We start from the raw sequence: 21996 nt of genomic DNA, 5'->3' as shown, positions 1-21996 counted from the left end.
TGCCACCCAATTAGGGCACTCGGGTTGGCCATGGAAAAAAGACCAAAAGGTAGCACAACGTATATTGGCTGCCCAATAATATAAACGAAAGTTAGGTAAAGCCATGCCACCATCTTTAGATTTTTGGAGATAAACTTTATTAATTCTAGAGCGTTTATTCTTCCACAGATATGACAAAATAATAGAGTCTAAGGAATCAAAAAAAAATTTGGGAATAAAAATTGGGATTGATTGAAATAAATATAAAAGGTTAGGGAGAACATACATTTTAACAACATTGATACGACCTACCAAAGACATAGATAGAGGTGACCATTGTAACAGACTCTGTTTTATAGTATATGAAAGATTGGCAAAATTTTCACGAAAGAGATCTTTAAACTTGCTTGTGACTGTAATCCCAAGATAAGTAAATTGATTATGAACTACTTTAAAAGGGAGATCACGAAATGTTAATTCTTGTGCTTCTTTATTAATTGGGAAATGTTCGCTCTTATGTAAGTTAAGTTTATAGCCAGAGAACTGGCTAAACTGATCAAGAAGTGAAAACATTGGAGGTAAGGATGTAGACGGATTTGAAAGAAAAAGTAATAAGTCATCAGCATAAAGAGAAACTCTATGCTCAACACCCCCTCTCCAAATCCCGGTTAATTCAGGACAATTTCGAAATGCTATCGCCAAAGGTTCTATAGCCAAATCAAAGAGAAAGGGACTTAAAGGGCATCCCTGGCGTTTGAAGTTAAATAACTGGGATTTCTGAAAATTGGTCAAAACAGAGGCAGTAGGACACAAATACAGCAATTTGATCCAAGAGATAAAACTTTGACCGAAGTTAAATTTTTCTAAAACTGCAAAAAGGTAGTTCCATTCTATACGATCAAATGCTTTCTCTGCATCGAGGGAAATAACACATTCAGGAATCCCAGTTGGAGGTGAATATAAAATGTTAAATAAATGCCGAATGTTAAAAAAAGGAAGATGGTTTTTAATAAAACCAGTTTGATCATCAGAAATAATAGAGGGAATAACAGTTTCTAATCTATAAGCCAAAACTTTGGCCAAGATTTTAACATCAACATTGAGCAAAGAAATCGGCCTATACGAGGAACACTCTGTTGGGTCTTTACCCTTTTTTAATAAAAGAATAATAGATGCCTCATTAAAAGAGGGTGGCAATTTACCGTAATTAAACGAGTCAGATAATACTGAGAATAACTGAGGGGAAAGAAGTGAAGAGAATGATTTATAAAATTCTACAGGGAACCCATCAGGTCCAGGAGATTTCCCTGAAGACAATGCAGAAATTGCAAAAGATATTTCTTCTGATGAAATAGGCGCATTAAGTTTGGCTTTGAAATCAGATGAAAGCGAAGGAATATTCAGATTATTTAAAAAGTGATCAACAGAGATATTGTCATTCAAAGATTCAGAGGAATAAAGTCGAGAATAGAAATTTTTAAATGCGTCATTGATTTCTAAGTGATCTGATGTAAAGTCTCCATTCTCCTTCCGGATCTTTGTAATATGTTGTTTGGCTTTGGAACGTCTCAGCTGATTGGCTAGAAATTTACCAGATTTGTCACCATGAATATAGAAGCGACTCTTACTTTCAAGAAGTTGGCGTTCAACAGGTTGAGTAGACAGAAGATTAAATTTAGTTTGAAGTTCTACACGCTTCTTGTATAATTCAGGATTCTTAGTTTGAGCATACAGTTGATACAATTCTTTAATCTGATTAATGAGGTCTAATCGATCTGCAGAGGACTTTCTATTAAGATTTGCTTTATAGGAGATTATTTGACCCCTCAAATATGCTTTCATGGCATCCCAGACAATCTGGGATGACATTTCAGATGATGTATTGGTGTTAAAATAAAAGGTTATCTGATCCTTAACAAATTTTAGAAAATCATCCGATAATAAAGTTGAGTCAAAACGCCAGTGTTTATTCCTCTGAGGGAGACCAGGAAAATTTAAAGACAAAGTAATTGGGGCATGGTCAGAAATCAGTATACTCTGATAGTCACAAGAATAGACAAATGGAATAAGTTGATTATCGAGTAAAAAGTAGTCAATTCTAGTAAAGGTATGGTGAACATGTGAAAAAAAAAGAATAGTCTCTCTCAGTGGGATGAAGGAAACGCCATATATCAGAGATACCATAATTAGAGAGAAAAGAGTGAATAGCTAAGGCAGATTTAGTAAGTAGTCTAGTAACAGAGGACGATCGATCCAAATTAAGATCTAACCAACAATTGAAATCGCCACCCAGTATAAGAGAGTATGCGTTTAAATCTGGTAGCAAGGAGAAAAAACGTTCAAAAAAATTAACATCATCAAAATTGGGAGCATACAGGTTTGCTAGTACAACTTTAGTATTGTATAATTTACCAGAAACAATAATAAAATGGTCATTTGTATCAGATATCTTATTATGGAGTTCAAAAGGAATATTTGAATTAATAAGGATGGAGACCCCCCCCTAGCTTTGGCAGCAAAGGATGAATGAAAATGCTGACCCGCCCACTTTGACAGAAGCCGTGAATTATCAAAACTACGAATATGAGTTTCTTGAAGGAAAGCAATGTCAGCTTTGAGTTGTTTAATATGCAAGAAGACCTTCCTTCTTTTAACAGGATGATTCAATCCCTTTACATTCCAGCTCACAAATTTAAGTGAATTAACCATTATCAATTGTTAGTGCATAGAAGGTAGCAGGCATATAAAAAATCAAGCAGTACAATAACAGTCTGGGAGCAAAAATGTAGACATAGATCCGTAGAATCAAAACAGAGACATGTCCTGAATAACAAAGGAAAACAAAAGAAACAGTGAGTAGTGTTGGAACTGGAGAACCCACCTCCGCCTCGCAACCCGAAATTAGACGGCTACCTAAAAAAGCAGCTAGCTCTACCAAAAAAATTAACCCAAGTATGACTTCCAGTTCTGTGTCGTTAACAAAAGTTCCGTATAAATAATATAGCAAATAATAACTAATTTATGCACTAGAAAACAGAATTATAAATAGGAACAACTTCAACAGAAGTATAAAACTTAATACAAAGAAAATCAGAAGAAAACTAAAACTAACCTACCCGCGAAAAATTATAAAAGATTAAAAGAAAAAAAAAGGAGGGAGAAAAGGGGGAAATTATAAAATTCAAAGAGAGTCCTTATCAACCATTTACAGAAAAAAAAAAGCAAAACTTAAACTATGAATCAACCAACAGGGAGGCCTTCAATAAAAACTCCAAACCTCCAAAACAAGTTAAAGACAATTGTAGTTGTCTATAGATAAGGTTATGCAAAAATAAAATAGGTAAAATCTAAAAGTTCACAGGGAAACATTAAACTTAAATTATCTATTTAGAAAAAACGCACCAAGTCCAGGGAGAGATTGACTACAGCCCTTAGAGTTTCAATAGATAATGACTGAATTATTCAAGTAAAGTCTGAGTTGGGAAAAAATAGTTTTACTTCGAGAAGTACTTATCAACCATTTTAGAAGGTCAGGCCGGTTCCAAAGAAGACGAGGTGGCCATGACAGAATTTGACCTGGAACACCAACACTCTTATTGAGTGGCTGAGCAAATTCAAGGCCTTGTTCTTCTGATGGACCTATGAACCAATATTCTTGAAACTGATATTTCTGTTTGTTTGGAGCCAAGTTTACTTGGAGTCCAAGCTGATTTTTAACTCCAGGATCAGGAATAAATCTGGTATTACCATGATGAAAGAATAAAGGCTAGTGTTTTTTTTCATTGTCCCAAGAGGCCTCTAGCAAAACTCATGCCAAGTCATTGCTCTCTTTCCTTTGGTACTCCACCAAACAATAGTAGTTCTTCCTGCCTGTCCTTTAATTTGTTTCATGTTCTATGACTAGAAGCAGCCGTGTTCAGTTTCTGTTCAACTGGGATTGCAATGTATATGATCCAACTTACATAATTGAGGTTGTGATGTTGTAATTCTAACCACAGAACTTCAAGTGGAAACTAAACACAAATACTATTATCAGATACCGTGACACCATGAAGCATATCCCAAAAAACACAGATAGTGGGCTAGAGTGCACTTATTATTGGCTGGTGGTTACACTGAGAAGCAGTTATTATTGGTTTGTGTGTACATTGAAAATCAGCCACAGTGCAGAAGTACAGAGCGCCCTAGATGGCTGATGGCACTAGCTGGTGGTTACACTGAGAATTGTGAACCAGCCACAGTGCAGGGATACAGAGTGTATTAGATGTTTGATGGCACTGGCTGATGGTTACACTATGTATCAGCCATTATTGGTTGCTAGTTACATTGCAAATCAGCCATTTTTGGCTGGCATGTACACTAAGAATCAGCCACAGTGCAGAAGTACGGAGTGTCTTCAAGGTCTGATGATATGGTTTGTATGTATGTTGATCCTGCTAACACGTAGCCCTTTCTGTGTTACACTATCATGTCTACCCTATCTAAAAATTGTGACCTCACCCACCCCGCCCCAAATGGAGGATTGTAGAGAGCTGAATTAAACTGCTGTGGTCTTTCTTTAATTTTGTACATAACAGAATTTTCACTCTCTGATTATTTCTATTTTGCAGTTCAGGCAATTATTAGTATTGATATATTTGTTCTTTCTGACAGTGGCTAATGAATCCAAGGAAAATTGGACAGCTTTTTTTTGTTCCAAGGTCAAGCACATTTTCTCAAGCCTACTGTGTTCAATTTCCAGCGATAATTAAATGCAGCATTTGTTTATAGACTCAGTACCTATTGCCTTTTGAAAACAAAACTCGGTATAATTTTGTAGCGTGATACTCTTTCAAACAAAAATATTGTTCATTTTTGATACAACTACCATAGAAAGGCAGACAAATTTGACTTTTAGAATTTATTTTACATTTTGGTGATTAAGTGGTTTGTGAAATGTATTGTCTTGGAAGGTGCATAAATGGCTAACTAGTAGATCAGTGGAAAATGCTTAAATGAAAACTACAGAATACTCTGTAGACTTAATAATTTTTTTCCAAGTTTATTGTCATAGGCATTCATACCCAGGGTACAAATGCTATGAAAATTAGCTTTTGCAGCAGCAGCACAGTACAGTACATTACAAACATAACATAAATTATATAATCTTAAATTAACCTATATTATACTTAAGGTACACAACAGAAGAAACAAAAATAAACATAACATTAGTACAAATTGTGAGAAGTATAGTCCGAGGTAGAATTAAGGTTTCAATAGGTATATTTAATGTCAGAGAAATATGTATATATATACATCCTGAAATTCTTTTTCTTCGCAACCATCCGCGAAAACAGAGGAGTGCCCCAAAGAGTGAATGACAGTTAAATGTTAGCACCCCAAAGCCCCCTCCAGCTCCCCCCACCCACACACAAGCAGCAGCAAAGCCAACGACCCCCCACCCCCCATCCCCATCAGCAAAAAAAATCAGAGCCCTCCACCGAGCACTCAAGCGTGCAGCAAAGCATCAATAAAGACACAGACTTGCAGTGCCCCAAAGGCTACTCGTTTACTGGGTAATTCGACATACTTCAGGCCCCCCTCTCTCCCTAATAAGGGAAAAAGAGGTGTGTCTGTTTTACAGGTCAGTTCAAAAATTCAGTGGCAGAAGCAGATGTTGAACCTTGAGGTGTGGGTGTTCAGGCTTCAGTACCTCCTGTCTGATGGCAGTAATGAGAAGAGGGCATGCCCAGATGGTGAGGATCCTTGATATAGATGTCACCTGGGATATTGTCTCTTTTGTTCTTAATGGTGATGAGAGCTGTACCCTTAATACATTTGAGTGATAAAGCTTTAACTGAAGTTACAGCTTTTCATGTGTGCCCCGGAATGATTAGTTTCTTTTCTTCATTCTTCCCCTTCCTGAAGATGGTGACTCTTGGCTACATTCTCACTTCGGTTCATGTCTTTGATCTGTGACTCAAATTACTCTTTTTGGGAGCCTAATTTATCATCTGTTTGAGGCATCAAGACTAAACTATTGTTTAGTGTGGCCCTAGTAGTTGGAAAATTGGAGCCAAGAAGCGGACACCATTGAAATAATGGATGCCAATTAGAAGCAGATACATCTGCAAGTTATACTATATATTCCTTTTTAGGTAATGATTGAACATTTTTCTATCATGACATTGAGGCATGAAAGTATATAGATGTACTAGGTTATAGTAACCAAATTATTTCAAAAGAAACCCTAATCTTTGCACCTCACGGTGTAGCAGCTAACAATTACAAAAGCTGATGTTATCTGCAGCAGATACAGTCGACCTCAGTAACCCATGTTGAGTCATTACTTTTTTTTCTCTCTCTCTGACAGATTACAGACAATACTCTAATTCAGCTTTCTATTTACTGTCCACGGCTCCAAGTGCTGGTGAGTAGGAACAGAACAAGTATTCACTCTGCCAAGTCTAGTCACCGATGAGGTTGTGGTTCCATATGTCCACAAGAGTTCAATAACCGTTAATATCCTTACTTAACAGACAGCTTTGTCTCTGTTTTGGAACTTTTGAATTGAATCCAGGATTCATGGTGTTTAGCAAAATGGCGAGTTCCATGTTTCTATTAATCCTGAACGAAAACATTTCTGACATCACTCCTAATGAGCCTACTTCCAATTTTATATTCTGTTCTAAGTTCCCTGTTGTAAGAGATAGTTACCACCTACCCAACAGTGCCTTATAAAAGTATTCAGCCCTAACCCTCTGTTGGCATAGATGAGTATTATAACCAGGGATTTTGATCAATTTAACTGAGAATTTTTATTTGTGTTTCACATGCTCCTTATTTCACAGTAGAGCCCCCCCCCCCCAAAAAATAGGGAAAATGTAAAGCATGAAAAACTAAAAATTCAAAAACTGAAATTTCAGTATTTCAAAAGTATTCATCACCTCTTTGTTCAGTACTTAGTTGAACCACCTCTCACAGCTATTACAATCAGTAGTCTTTTTGGGTAAGTCTCTTAGCTTTGCACAACATGGAGTAAAATTTGCCCATTCCTCCTTGCAAGATTGGTCAAGCTGTGCCAGGTTAGTTGGGGAGCAGCAGTGGGCAGCAAACTTGAGGTCTTGCCAGAGATGTTCGATCAGGTTAAGGTCGGGACTCTGACTGGGCCACTCAAGGACATCAATTTTCTTCATTTAAAGCCCCTGCATGGTTGCTGTGGCAGTGTGCTTTGGGTTGTTGTTCAAAGGTTCAACGATCCAATTTAATGCCAGTGAAGTGTGTACAATATACATCCTGAAACACTTTTTCTTCGCAAATATCCACGAAAACAGAGGAGTGCCCCAAAGAATGAATGACAGTTAAACGTAAGAACCCCAAAGTCCCCCCCCAGCTCCCCTCCCTCCCACGTGTAAGTGGCAGCGAGCTACAATCCCCCTCCCCCACCAGCAAAAAGAAAGCATCAGCACCCACCACCAAGCACTCAAGTGTGAACAAAGCAATAGCAAAGATACAGACTTGCAGTTACCCCAAAGACTTTACGTTTCACCCCGCCTTCCACATACCACAGGCTCTCTTGCGCTCTCTCTCTCTTTGTCTCTCTCTTTCTCGCTCCCTAATAAGGGAGAAGGAGGTGTCTCCATTTTTCCCAATGAGCGAGGAGATATGCCAAAAAACTCGCTGGTTTATGATGTTAAAAGTCCATTACGTCATTTTTTCTGAGCTCTGGTCCCAAAGATCTCAAAGATCCCGGGTCTTTGGGCACACAGCAGTAGATTTTCCAACTCCGCCGATGACGCACGGGTCTCCTGCTGTGACACCGCCCCTCGTTCCACCCATCTCCAGAGCCCCAAGATCTTAGGCTTCCAAATTTGAGCCAGACTCTCAGGCCGAACCCTTGGCGTGCTGAACAACGGCCAGTCCTAAAATCCCGAGAATGGGTCCCATTCCTGCAAAGAACTGAAGTCAGGGTATAACTCCTGGTCAGGGTCTTCAAATGAACCCTGAAAGGGAAAAATAAAGATATTAAAGGTGGAAATAGAGCTGTTTCCGAAGATGCAAGCAAAGGAGTCACTGTTTAGCGCCACCTTAACTTTGCTCTGCCTCTGTTGTCTTGCTGAAAGATAAACTTCCTCCCCGGTTTAAGCTTTCTGGCAGAGGTAAGCAGGTTTTAATCTAGGATCTGTCTGTATATAGCAGCATTAATTTTCCCATCAAATCTGATCAGATTCCTAGTCCCTGCTACTGAAAAATATCACCGTAGTATGATGCTACCTCCACCATACTTTACAGTAGGAATGGTGTTACCTGGCTGATGAGCAGTATTAGATTTACACCGCACATACTGCTTAGTGCTGAGGCCAAAACGTTCCACTTTAGTCTCATCTGACCGCAAGATCTTATTTCATGTCTTTACAGTACCTTCTAGGTGACACTCTGCATAGTCTTTATGGGCAAGGACTGCTGCTTTGCCGCTCTTCCATAAATACCCTTTTTGTGCAAAGCCTTAAGAGACAGTTGCAGCCGCTGACTTCTGCAGCTCACTCAGAGTGACTGATGGCATCACAGTAGCCTCTCTTGCAAGTACTCCAGTGACTTAAGTTTAGAGGGGTTGCCTGACCTAGGCAATGTGGCTGTGGTTTCATATTTTTTCTATTTTTTCATGATAGACTGCACTGAGTCTAAGGTATGTTCAGTGCCTTTGAGACGGTCTTGTACCCTTCCCCAGATAAGTGCTTCTCTATTATCATTTCACTGACTTGTCTAGAATGGTTTTTTTTGTCTTCATCTTGGTCTGGTACTGTTGAACCTTGCAGAGAGAGAGGGGGGGTTATTTATACTTATGAATTCATTGAAAACAGGTGATCCTCCAATTTTCTACATCAACAAATTGGGTGAGTTGGTAAGTTAATATACAGTATCGCACCTGAGGAATGTTAGCGTAGTAATTACAAAGGGGATAGATATGTTTTCAGCTTCACAGTTTTGGTTTTAATTTTTAGTAAATTGTTGACAGGTTTTGGACTTTCTTCTTTTGATTTGACATTATGTAGAATGTTTTGTAGATAAGCTCAAAAATCCTACTTCAATATAATTTAAATTTAGAAAATGAATCAGTAAAATGTGAAGATAGCTGAGGGGGCTGAATAGCTATCCAACTCCTTTAATCATCAGAGGTGAATTTGGTGTTGACCAGCAAATTTCTGCATTCTGAATTCTGAAATCTGTTGTCACTTACTCAGGCCAAACATCTTTTAATGAATTGAATTCTTAGGTTCTTAAAGTTCTTTGTTTTGAATTATCAAACCTTTGATAATTCTGAAAAAATAATGTCTTATTTCCTATTTGCATATTGACAGAACTTTGCGATGTTTAGCTCTGTTTTATTTCTTCATCTTTTATCCTTTCCTCTGCCTATGTTCTCCCACCCTGATAGCTAATTTACCTTGTAGCTGTTTGGGAGACAATAATGAGAAGCTTCTAGCTGCTCATCAAGGCAAAACCACACTACCGATTGGGCTGCTGTCTTGCAAGCCTAACCTCCCATTCCTTTGATGTTTTATGCTGGCTAGCCAAATACATTGAAGTACTCTGGAGAATTACCAAGTCTGTCTTTAGTGTCCCATTTAGTGAAGTGTGCTATCAGCAGAAACTTCATCTCCAATTCTTCCCCCAAAATCTGTGGTTAAATGGAGAGAAATTCACAGTAGCTGAGGGTTCAGTGATTAAAAATAAAATCAGTAATTCAGCTTTTATTTTTGCTGAACCTCTAATTTTGCTTTGTTTGTCAGTTAGGTTTTGTTCTTGTATTTCTGATAGTCAAGTGCACTGTTTACTGCCATTCTTATGATCTGTCTTCCTAATTATGTGCCTTTCCAAGGCGGTGTCTACTGTAATAGCCCCTGATTTTCTATGCTACTGGGTTTTAGGATATGCTGTCTGCTTGATGTACTTTTTCTCCTTTCCCATGGACGGCCAGAAGGCAAAGCATTATGGAATATTTGGAGAGTGACTAAACATCCTTTGCAGGAAGCCTCTATTTGGTAGAAAACCAAATTCCAGATTTTAACAAAAAAGTATTATTATTATTTGTGCATTAAAGGAACTTGTGTGTTGGGAATAAGATTCAGAAGCAAATTTAAATCCTAAATATTTGACCCTTCCCTTGCCATGCCTGTTCGCATCCATCCCAGATTTCTAGACTAGCTCGTATCTACTGGAATGTAGATTTCTGTGTACCTTACCCCATCACTTGCTGCCTTATCCCTACTCTTCAGAATCCCTTCCTTAATCTCTTCTGCCTCTCCACTATTCCCCAGTTCTTCTTCTCAACTGTTTTTGACTAAGCTTACTTTTAGTCCCTCGTCTAAACTATTTTCTCCTTTCCTTTGTTTGCCACAACTACTTTATGTTGAAAGCACTGAATGTTCACAGTGCAATTCTCTCCTTTGCAGAGTTTGTCTCACTGTGAATTGATCACTGATGATGGTATCCGCCACCTTGGGAATGGGGCCTGTGCTCATGACCGATTGGAAGTGATAGAGTTGGACAACTGCCCACTGATCACAGATGCCTCACTCGAACATCTAAAGAACTGTCACAGTCTGGAGAGGATAGAGTTATATGATTGTCAACAGATAACACGTGCTGGGATCAAGAGACTCCGAGTAAGTGTGTTGTTCTCTCCAAGGCATTTGACTTGTACTAATTTCCGTATTACATTATGGATCCCAATCCAGTCTACAGCTGTTACTTAAGCTGCAGGTATAGTGGCTCCAGATAATTTTTCATGCATAGGTTTTATCGCTTTTCTGTTTGACTGTGTTAATGAAAGGGATAGGGCAAAATGGTGAGAGATGAGAATTGACGGGAGAATCTTATTGAAATGTATTGGAAGGCCTATTGAATATTGAAAGTGGACTTGGAGTGGATGTGTCCTTTAGTGGGAGAGTTCAGCACTAGAGGGTACAGCATCAGAATATAATAATGTCCCTTTACAACAGATATCAGGAAGATTGTTTTCTCAGCCAGAGGGCGGTGAATCTATGGAATTCATTGTCATGGATGGCTCTGGAGGCCAAGTCATTGGGTATATTTAAACAGAGGTTGATGGGTTCTTGATTAGGAAGGGTGTCAAAGGGTACAGGGAGAAGGCAGGTGAATGGGGTTGAGAGGGATAATAAGTCAGCCATGCTCAAATGGTGAAGCAGACTCTATGGGCCAAATGATCTAATTCTCCTCCTTTGTATTATGGTGTTGTTATATATCATCTGATCAAAACTAAATAGAAGTAAATGTTGCCTATCACCAACACCAGATGGTAGTGCAGCAAGCCAAGAAAGAGGGATTATACTGTATTTTAATTTTTAAAAAAATGCTTGCAATTACGTAGCACCTTTAGCATTGCAAAACACCTTATTGGAATTGGTTTATTATTGTATATGTACCAAGATACAGTGCAAAGTTTGTCTTGCATGCTGTTCATACAGATCAGATCTTTACACCGTGTAGTGAAGGTAAACAATAAGGTGCAAGATCATAATGAGGTAGATGGTGATGTCTAGTTAAATGCACTAGGGAACCTGCTGTCTTATAACAGCAGGGTAAAGCTGTCTCTAGGGCATGTCTCTAACCCTAGGACATAATATTAACACCTTTAATATTGAGTTTTATGGAAATCAGGACTGGTCAGGGATGGTTTAAAAAGCTTCTTAAGGAAGATATAGAATTATGAAAAGTAGCTCATTCAGTCTTTAAGCCTGCTTTGCCATTGAAAGTAATTGTAACTGATCCTCTAATTTACCATATTTCTATGCTCATCCCATTTTGTACCTGGAGACCTATCGGCACCTTAGCTATATATTCAGTGACTCAGACTTTATTCACTGGAGCACAGGAGAATGAGGCGAGATCTTATAGATGTGTGCAAAATTATGAAGAATAAAGATAGGCTTTTTCCATTGAGATTGAGTGAGACTAGATTTAAGGTGAAACGTGAAATATTTAAGGGGAACATGAGGCTTCTTCACTCGGTGCTGCAAGTAGGGAATGAGCTGCTAGCAGAAATAATAGTTGTGGGGGTTCATTGTTATATTTAGGAGAAGTTTAAATAGATACATGGATGAGGAGTATTTGGAGGGCTATGGTCCAGATGCAGGTAGATGGGACTAGGCAGAAAACCAGGTCAGCATAGACCAGGTGGGCTGAAGATTTTGGTAAATATACACGTGCAGAGACACAAAAGATATTTGGCAATAGTAATTTGAAAACTTAAGAATTCCATTAGTGGTAGACAGTAGAGGCCAAGAAGTCAATGGGACTGAGCATGAATTAAGACATAGGCACCAAAGTTTCTGTTAATCAAATTTACCGGTGATGCAGTGTGCGAGGCCAGCTTCAAGTATTTTAGAATGAGAAAGCCCGAAGAGTACAAAGATGTGTTGAGGGTTTCATCAGCAGAAGAGCAAGGAAGGGAGATAAGTTGGTCAGTGTTACAGAGGTATTAATAGTCACAGTGATGGGATGAATGTGTGATCCAAAGCTGCTCTTGCGGTCAAATGTATTACCAGGTTTGCAAACAGTTTGGTTTAGCTTTGGGTAATTCCTGTGGCAAAGGAATGGATTTTGTAGGAGGGACTAAGAAAAGTAGGTTTAGTATTTACAGTAGAGTTGTGTCTTGAGCATTGATGTGCGAATGTTGATAATAGAAAGCAAGGGAAAGAAACAATTGTGTATTGCTACATCATATTTCTTGACTTTAGCCCAACAAAATTTGCTTTGGCTGCCAAAATATTTTTTTCGTAGTGACCACTATAAGTGAAACAGAGGAGCCAACTTAGATCCACCGAACTTTCAAAAATGTCATTGTAATAAGTGACCAAATCTATGTTTGATGATCTTGGGGAAGAATAATTTTTGCCTGGAAATCAAGATCAACTTTGAACTTCAAAATGGGACATTTTATATCTACCTGAGAGTGAACAGTTTTTTCTCTAGTAAGATATTGCCTCAATCTTCCTCAGTTCTGCACTGGAGCATCAGCGTGGGTTTTGCGCTCTTATTTCTAGAGTGGGGTTTTAAATCCATAATCTAGCAACCCTTTTACAAGACTGCTTGTCAAATTGGTTCTGAGCTCAGTAATTCAGTAAAGAAGCTATCTACCTTATTGTTAGCAAGTGTTAACAATACAGCAACGGCAAGCATGTAAATGAATCAAAATCAGGTTTATTATCTGAAATTTGTGGTAAAATTTGTTGTCTTGTGGCAGCAGAACAGTGCAATACATAAAAATTCCTATAAATTATAATAGGAAATATATATAAAATATTAAATAAGTAGTGCAAAAAGAAAGCAAAAAAGAAGGGTCCCGATGAAGGGTTTCTGTCCGAAATGTTTATTCCTTATTCTTTACATTCTTTATTCCTTTACATAGATGCTGCCTTTCTCACTTTGTGTGCATTATAAAAAATGGCTAGGTAGAGTCTGCAGGTGCTGGAAATCTAGAGTAACACACACAAAATGTTGGTGGAACTCAGCAGGTTAGTGTTCATGGGTTGGTTCATTGTTCATTCAGAAATCTGATGGTGGAGGAGAAGAAGCTCCTCCGTCTGAATGAATGACAAGAGGGCATGGCCTGGATGGTGAGGCTCCTTAATGATGGATGCCTTTTTCTTTGCAAGATAGTGAGGTAGTGTTCATGGGTTCATTCTTGATTCAGAAATCTGATGGCAAAAGGGAAGATGCTGTTCCTAAAGCATTTAGTGTTTGTCTTCAGGCTCCTGTACCACCTACTTGATGGTAGCAATGAGAAGAGAATGTACACACTATGTCCAAATTAACTGGAGACATTGAATGTTAAAGGATAGTTGTGCAAGAAGGCTGCAGCTAATTGTGTTCTTGTCTGATTTCAGCACAATTTTGATCTGTCCCTTTCCTTTTTAATTGCAGACACATTTACCCAACATCAAAGTCCATGCCTACTTCGCTCCAGTGACACCTCCTGCATCAGTGAGCGGTGGTCGCCAGCGTTTCTGCAAGTGCTGCATCGTCCTATGACACCAACTTTGTTTTGCTCAGATCTATTTAAATAGCATTGCAATGGGGGCGATTGAACACGTCGTCAGTGGTGAATCCTGGTGCATTGTGAGACTGTACAGTAAGGGCTGTCCAATCACTGTGGCTATGACCGATCACATGGTTACCAGGCAGCACCTGTGATGCCCATGTCCGTTGGTGCAGATATATATTAGTTTTGTCACTGTATGATTCAATTCAGATTTTCCCAAGATCATGGATAATTTATTTTTTTGAATTTAAAAAAAAATTAGATTCCATTCATTTCAGTGGGGAAAGATTTCCACATACCCATTTCTGAAAGATGGATTGCCACCCACCAGCACACAAGTACCATGAGACATAACCACATTAAACTTTTCCCACTAGTCTCTACATGGAAAAGGAAGGGAATTATAACATGGAATTCTTGGCTCCTTTGGCCTATAAAAGTTTTGCACGAAAGTTTATTATTGGTCCAAAACCACAGCATATTGGTCATTCCTTCCATGGAAAAGAGGCTGTCAGATTGTGTTTTAGGTTCTGCAGCTCACCATTTCTTCAGCCTTGCACAGCTTCTCCTGTGCTACTGTCCTGCACTGTAGCATGGTTTCTATAGTGACAAGGTGATTTATTCATGTCTTGAAATATTTTGAATATTTTGTTTCTTGTGAAATGTTTGGGTTAATTGTCTCTCTACCTGAACACATAGAGTATGGTTCCTTGCAGTAATAGATGCCTTCAGTACCATGCACTGTTGTCCAGTGTTGCTGTGTGAGCTGTGAGTTTGTTGTCATTACTGCTTTGAGTATGATTAGGATTGGGGTGGGTGCAGTGCAATATGGTGCATTCTGTCCCAGTTCCATCTTCGGTTGTCACAGTTAGATGGAACTGATGGATAGAAATGTAGAGCAGGAGCCCAAGTTGAAATTCCCTTCAATGATTGTTTAACTGAAGCTAATAATATAATCCCTGGCTAGCATTGATAGATTTGGTACAGATGAGGAATCATACTTTATTGGATAAACTTGCTTGAACCATTGGAGAACTGATGGGTTTTCTGTTTGCTTGTTTACAAGAATGGGTGGATATTTGTTTAAGCCCTGTTAACTTATTGTGCAATACAGTCAGTTGATGATGCATCTTAACCCTGTGTGTTTTGGTGTGTCAGTTCTTCACTTGGTTCAGATTATCAGAAGTGGTTATTGGTTTCTGCAGTTCCAAGTAATTCTGATATGAAATTGTAGCATTTCTCTCATCTGCCTCCCTTATTCTATATAACGCAGTGTTAAACAGTCCCAATTTTGTTTCAGTTAAAACACTACAAACCTACCAATGTGTGTAAGTTCTGTTTTCAGATCTAAAACATGTCAGATGTTGGAGGGTTGGAGATAAATGTTAAAAATTAAAATGTAACAACTGTAAAAGTCTCCCTTTTAATTTGAATGTTTTAAAAATGTTTTCATTTCAGAGGTGAGAAGGAATAAGGACGAAAGCAAGTTTTGTCATTGTATCCATGTATTCATTCTTTATATTTTAAACTGAGCTTGTAGGAACTTGCTTAAAGTTCTGAGATCAGTTTTGCATTCCTGACTTAGTATTCTTGAACAATTCTTGAAAACATTCACCGATAAATGAATTTTTAGCACTTAACATCTTTTTAAAGTTTGATCTCTTGCCATTGAATCTATAAATATTTTAACCTGCAGGGATCATTTTGATTTGAGATGAGGTTATACAAGGAAATGAGATTTGGGCCGGCCTTTGGAGGTTTAAATGTTGGAGCCTTCTTTGTATTTATGGCTCTGCAGTTGTATCAGGTGGCTCTGTAATCATTTTCATGTTTATTCAAGTTGCTTCTGAATGCAAAGGACAAAGGGTGGTAATCTGCCCCGGTCACATGCTGAACTTGCAATTTGTAGAGAGTGCATGTTGGATTCTTCTTCAAGAATTAATTTTCATTGAAGCCAATGAAATAAATTTAGAAACTGAATACAATGCAGGACCACCATTTAAAACTGCATGTTTGGTGCATGCAATTTATGAAGAATCTCTCTCCCATTGTCTATACATTAGGGATTAGGACATGCCATGGAATGTGAGGAAGTTATTGAACCCGGTCCCTCTTTCTTAAAAACATTTTGCAAATCAAATACAGAAAAAAGTTAGTAACTGAGTCATTAACTTATTTATTATTGTATATATCCCAACAGTTGTATGTACCCGATGGGAGTAATGATAAAATGAAGATAAAAAAAATCAGTTTTTCTTCTGACTTGTCTGTTATTATTGATGTACGGGTTCCCTTTTAATTTATTTCTTTCTTATTTTGCTATTTAGTCATTTTTTAATAGCAAATTCATTAAAAAAAACTAATTACCTTTGTGTCCTTTCCATTCATTAACACTGATTATTTAAAAGAAAAATGCAATGGAAATTTGCTCAAGGCTGTACCCAATTGGCTGCCATAACTTTGGCAAGAAAACAAGGTTGAAATCATCCACCAAAGAAATAGCAGCTGATTGAGGGAAGCAGTCAGGAAATTCTGGCAGTACAGTTTTTTAATATAACAACTGGCTCTGCATTTTCTCTACCATAGACCGCTTCCTTGTAATTTTTTTGACTTATTTTTGGGTTTTTTGCAGCTTCCTTTGCAACCAGATTTCTTCGTCTGCTTAAAGTATTAGTTCCTCTTTATTCTTCCCTTTTCTGGATATTGCCTATTGCAAATACCTTTCAGCTGACTATTAAGCAACTGCTATTTGTATTGACAGCTGATTTGCAAGAACAGCTGACTTGCATGCCACATTCATAACATACCAGCAGAAAATGTTAAATGTCTGTCTGATTCATCTTGCAACAACTTGTTATCAACTCTTTCATCCAGTTAATCAACAATCCTCCAGTGGATAAGTACAGGAGAATCGCTCAACACCTAGTTTAAAATAAACATGACTTTTGTAACCAATATAAGAACTTTCTACAGACAGAATTGAAAATGAAAGGAGAGAATGCTGGAAGTACTTAGGTTGGGCAGCATATGCAGAGGGAGAAATGCTCAGTATTTCAGGCTGGTGACTTCAATTTTGATGGGAGTAAGGTACGAGTACAAGGCAGGGTTTGGAGTTTCGCTTGATCTGTTCAGTGATTTATTGGAACCTGATTTCTTAGTCTATTCAATTGTCCATATTTTGTCAGTGCCTTTGGATGCTGCACTAAAGGAGCTATGTGAATGCATCCTGTACGTCCCTTGTTATCTCAGCACATATCCACAGCCCATAGCTTTTCTGCCCATGCATCTAAAGTAGTTGGCTTGCTTGTGCCTTCTGAGTAATATCCAAGGGCAAATGCCAGGCAGATTTGCAGATATCCATAGCTTGCAATGGCTGTTGTCACTGAACTAGCACTGGTGAGTCTGTGTGCTCCGTCTTTCTCAATGGCCTTGTCTTTGACATCTTGTGATTGGTTTTGTTGCCCTCTTTGCTATAGGTGTTCCCTGTAGCTTTCTTGCTGTGGTCTGTTTTGGTCTTGACTCAATAACCTAGCTGGAGAAAGGGAGACAGATTTAGATTATTTCTAGATGGAGGCTCAGAGCTGAAAGGCGATGCATAGAACAATATGACATGGACAGAGATCCTTGTGTCCAAGTCCGTGCTGTCTGGAAAATGTCATTGAGATTAAATCCTTCTCCAACTCTACCCTTTAGTGCATATGAAATGTTTATCTAGATTTTTTCTGATGGGGGTTTCAGACTCAATAAGTTTGAGATCCTTGCTCATTAGATGGAAATTTCTTTCCTCAGCTTCCTTCTAATTCTTTCAATCTACCTATTGCTTTAATTCTGTGTTCTCTGTTAGCCTCTTAACTGTGAGGAAAAGGCTCTTCCTATTAACAATGCAAAGCTCAATTTTATACATCTTAATTAAATCTATTACCCCATAATTAGCTAAGATAACAGCAGCCTGCCAGAGAAATGGCATAACAGTGGTAAATTTAGTGGCGTCTGATAGATTTTAAATGTGGCCGTTATATTTAATGAATTGGGCACGGTATATTTAAAGCAGAGAAAATGCATCCTTGAACCAATCTAGCTTCAATTGAAAACAAAATATATTCTCTTTAATTTTTCCTATTTTTGCAAAAGGTTCATATAGTGCTTGCCTAGTAGTGCATCAGAATCCTATGATATTAAAAATAGCTTATTATGTACCATCTACTTGGTCAGCAAACCATAATACTGCAGCCCGAAAGTCAATTGGCACTGGCCAATACTGAAATGATGTTGCTCTTTTGACCTACATAACCCTTCTGTCTTTCCTCTTGGGTCTGTCATACATCTCTAGGGGTGGAGTCTGGCTTTCTAACAGATAGTTAAGACATCCACAAAGATAGCAGAAAAGTATTTGAAAAATTAGTGGCAGAGATCTCCTGGCCACCAACAGCACAGAATTCCTTTCTTCATTTCAGTATGTAAAACCTCTCTGAGGTTGGCTGGAAGCACAGAACATAATTGTGAAGAGGCAGCACAAAAAGGGACCAAAGACGAGAGACGTTGATGGTTCCATATGTCAGACACGGGGCTTAAAAGTGAAATAGACCGGAAAAAAGACTTTGATATTAGCAATTTAAAACCAGTTGCATATTAATATGCAGTTGCATATTAATATAATACAGTGCAGAGCCTGAACTGTGAATACCTGGCTTAGATGTGTGTTTGTGAACAGTATCATGCCCATTGGTGCAGTTGTGTTCTCTGATAGACTGTAGTGGATCTTGATTCAAGAAGGTTATTTTATTTCTGTGCTCCTTAGGATGTGACATTTCCAGTTTCTGTATCTACATGGGATGTGGGTAGTGCTGGAAAGACCAGTATTGATTGATCACCCTGAATTTCACCACGTGGGGCTGTTTCAGACATTGCAGAAGTAGCTAAGAATCAACTGCATTGTGTGGTCATGGAGTCACAAGCAGGGTCGTTTGTTTTCTAACCAAGCTGGAACTTTATGACAATCACTACCAACAGCTTCTACAGGGTTTCGATCTCCTAGCTGCTGTGGTGAGAGATTTGAATTCCTCTCAATACCTCTGCATTACTAATGTAGAAACCTGACCACTATCTTGTCATCCCTATATCTCCACATGTGAAGTGGCATTCTGTATAACCTTTTAATTAAAATGTCCTATAGTCTGCCACATTCTTGTAAAGGAAGTTTCTAGCCTCCAGTGGTAATGTGGCTTTGGCATTGTGAGCTGCTGCTCTTGTTTAAGAACAAGCCAATGGTAAACAAAGAAAAGGTGAACAATTGAGTGGAATTCTTGTAAAATGGCAACCTAAGGTTTTGTACCAGTTTGTTTTGTTGTGTTGGTAAAAATAGTTTCAGAACAGGAGAGTTTGGGATAAAGTAGCCTAGTGGTGGGTTACAAAGTATTATGGAATGGCTTCCATGTACCCTCTCACCTGATAAAAGCTTTTTTTTTTGCAAAGTTGTGTAAACATTATGAATTGCACACTTTGCAAGACTTGAAGTACAATTTAAAAGAATGATCAGTTCAGTGTTAATTTGACAACTTTCTGATTATCACTATATCAGAATGTAATTTGCAGCGTTGCATTTATACCGCAGAGTAGTCTGCTGGTAGGACTGATAACATATAGTTAACATAAGTTAATGTAGGAGGAATTCTTAATTGTGATTTGCCTGTACTGCACTTTATGCAGAATACACATTTGCTCACTGTTGAATTTACTTAAATTAGTCCAGGGTTTATTTTAGTCCTGGCCTTCAATCAGCTGAATGTTTGTGTTAAATTTCAGTTGTCCAGTATACCTTGTATTCTTTGGGGTGATAGCTTGGTGTTCATCTTTACAGCATTTTAAGGGGTAGACATTTTAGGATCGGACCATTTTAGTTTGGAAGTGGGAAGATGATTGACCTGATTTGAGAGTGTAACCCACTTCACAAAATGCAGTATAATTCACTTTCATTTTTCAAATAACCAGTACATTTGTTTTGGACCCTACTTAAAGCAAGTTCTTGAAGTATTAATGTATTCTGCATGATCTCTGCAACCGCGTACGCAGATTTTAAATGAAGATATTTTTAGATAGTGGAAGATGTAAATATTTGCTGATTTTTTTAAATTCCACTTCAAATTTTTGCAGTTGGGCCATTTGAAGTGAACAAATTGTTACAAAAGCATCTCAGTTTGCAAATGAAATTAAAACAGGATTAATAATAAGAAAGGCACGGTAATGTAGACTTGGGCCATCATGTGCATAAGCAGTCAATGCCGCAACCATGTAAAAATCTTTTTAGCTTGTGATTTTAAAGGTATGAGTGATCCCTGTCTAGGTTCTTGGTTGCTTTAATTTCCAATCCTTGTGTTCAGAGGAATAAGCTAGTTTTGTTCTCCAGTACTCATTTACTTCCTCCCCCATCATAAATAACAAAAAAAACAAAACTACGTTACATAAAAGAATTGGTTTTGATCGTGAGAGATCACTGCAAAACTTCAGAGTTTTGGCCACTTGGTAATCCAACAGGACTTGAACCTTTAGGCAGGGTGGGTGGGGTGCATGAACAAATGTAAGTCAAATTTAAGATTATAAATTTAAGCAAGGTGTGTTAGTAGACATGCAGATATAGGCAAACCTCAGCTCTGGTACAACCTTAGCAAGAGGTATTGAGTGCAGTACCAAGCAAATTTGATGATGCAAAGGGGATGAAAGTGTTAATTTGATCAGAAGAAAAATCATTATGCTTTTGAAGCTCCAGCATAATCTAAGGAGCTAAAGCATTGATTGTTTTAATATGTTTAATGAAACAGTGCAGTTCATTTTATTTATGCAAGGTTAAAGCTACTTGAAAAAAAATCATTTTAAGAATGTACATATTTTGTAAAAAGGAAGAAAAATCCCAAAAATATCTATAGGGTGATGTGCGGCCTTAAATTGTCAGTCATCAAGATTTTTCTGTTCATACATTACAGTATGTGAGAGATTGAAGTCATTAGTTATTGAGAATGTGATTCCCGATGTGTTTTAGTCCCAGTACCACTGTCTTGAGGAGGGGATGCTGCACTTCAGTGACGTCAGTGGTTGGAGTATATGTAAATGTGTAAAACTATCTTTCTCCACAATTGTTTTAATGTGTTTGTTCCTCAATGAAATGAACGTTGAACAAGCCGCAGAAAAACCAGTTCCAGCACAGGCTTAAACTGGGGCCTGTAGCAACATGATATTGAAAGGTCATTTCCTAATGCTAAGCTGAGTGGGATAATAAGGCCTTTACTTTTGTGTGGTTGGTGAGGATGTGCCTGGCAGCCAAAGTAAACTGGTGATTTAAAGTCTGCTAATTTTGAAATCTGATCATTTCCATGTGTAATTTTTTGAACAGCGGATTTGAATTTTTATTCCCCTTTGCATTTATTTTGTCTTTTTGTATTTCATCAAATTTCAACCACTAAAGTGAAACCAAGGCAGATAGCTATCTGTTTCATTTCTTAATACCAAGAGGGATTGGGTCACTATAGTAGAGTCTATTCAGGCCTTACCAATGAGAAATAATCTGATAATTTGTGTTTCAGCTTTAAAACAAAAAATGTGTTACATTTAAATGTTACATTTGGTAAATAGGTTTAAATCTTGTTAAATCCCTATATATATTATATATAAACCTGTGTTGTACATACTGTATTCCAATTATATTGTAATCTGTGCTAATATTCTCAAACACTGAGTGTTCATAATATAATGCCAATGTATTAAATAGTGAAGTATTTCCTTCACTGTGTCTTTGTTTCTTTTTCAGGGGAAAATTTTGATATAGCATAATTAATTCTTTGACTTTAAAGAATTGGGTTTTCCAATCTAGATATTGGTAGTTTGCAGAGCTTGAAGATAAAGTATTTTAAAACTTACAACAACGATCCTGAACAACATATGAAATATTGAAGCAGAGAATACTTAAGAGATTCGGCAGATGC

At 37.9% G+C, this 21996-nt stretch overlaps 1 protein-coding gene across 4 annotated transcripts in view; it reads left to right on the top strand.

Annotated features, from left to right (window-relative positions):
- Positions 1–21793, top strand: part of LOC140741313 (F-box/LRR-repeat protein 20) — a 166171-nt gene extending 144378 nt beyond the window's left edge. For all 4 annotated transcript variants that reach the window (XM_073071389.1, XM_073071391.1, XM_073071390.1 and 1 more), the window contains 3 exons: positions 6332–6388; positions 10413–10625; positions 13906–21793. In XM_073071389.1, coding sequence (XP_072927490.1) covers positions 6332–6388; positions 10413–10625; positions 13906–14013 — 378 coding nt within the window. In that variant the 3' untranslated portion in view covers positions 14014–21793. The remainder of the gene's footprint in view (positions 1–6331; positions 6389–10412; positions 10626–13905) is intronic.
- The last annotated feature ends 203 nt before the right edge of the window (positions 21794–21996 follow it).

This window comes from Hemitrygon akajei, chromosome 18 (genome assembly GCF_048418815.1).
Source record: "Hemitrygon akajei chromosome 18, sHemAka1.3, whole genome shotgun sequence".
In the NCBI taxonomy this organism is placed as follows: domain Eukaryota; kingdom Metazoa; phylum Chordata; class Chondrichthyes; order Myliobatiformes; family Dasyatidae; genus Hemitrygon; species Hemitrygon akajei.
This window is presented reverse-complemented; position numbering and strand designations above follow the sequence as displayed.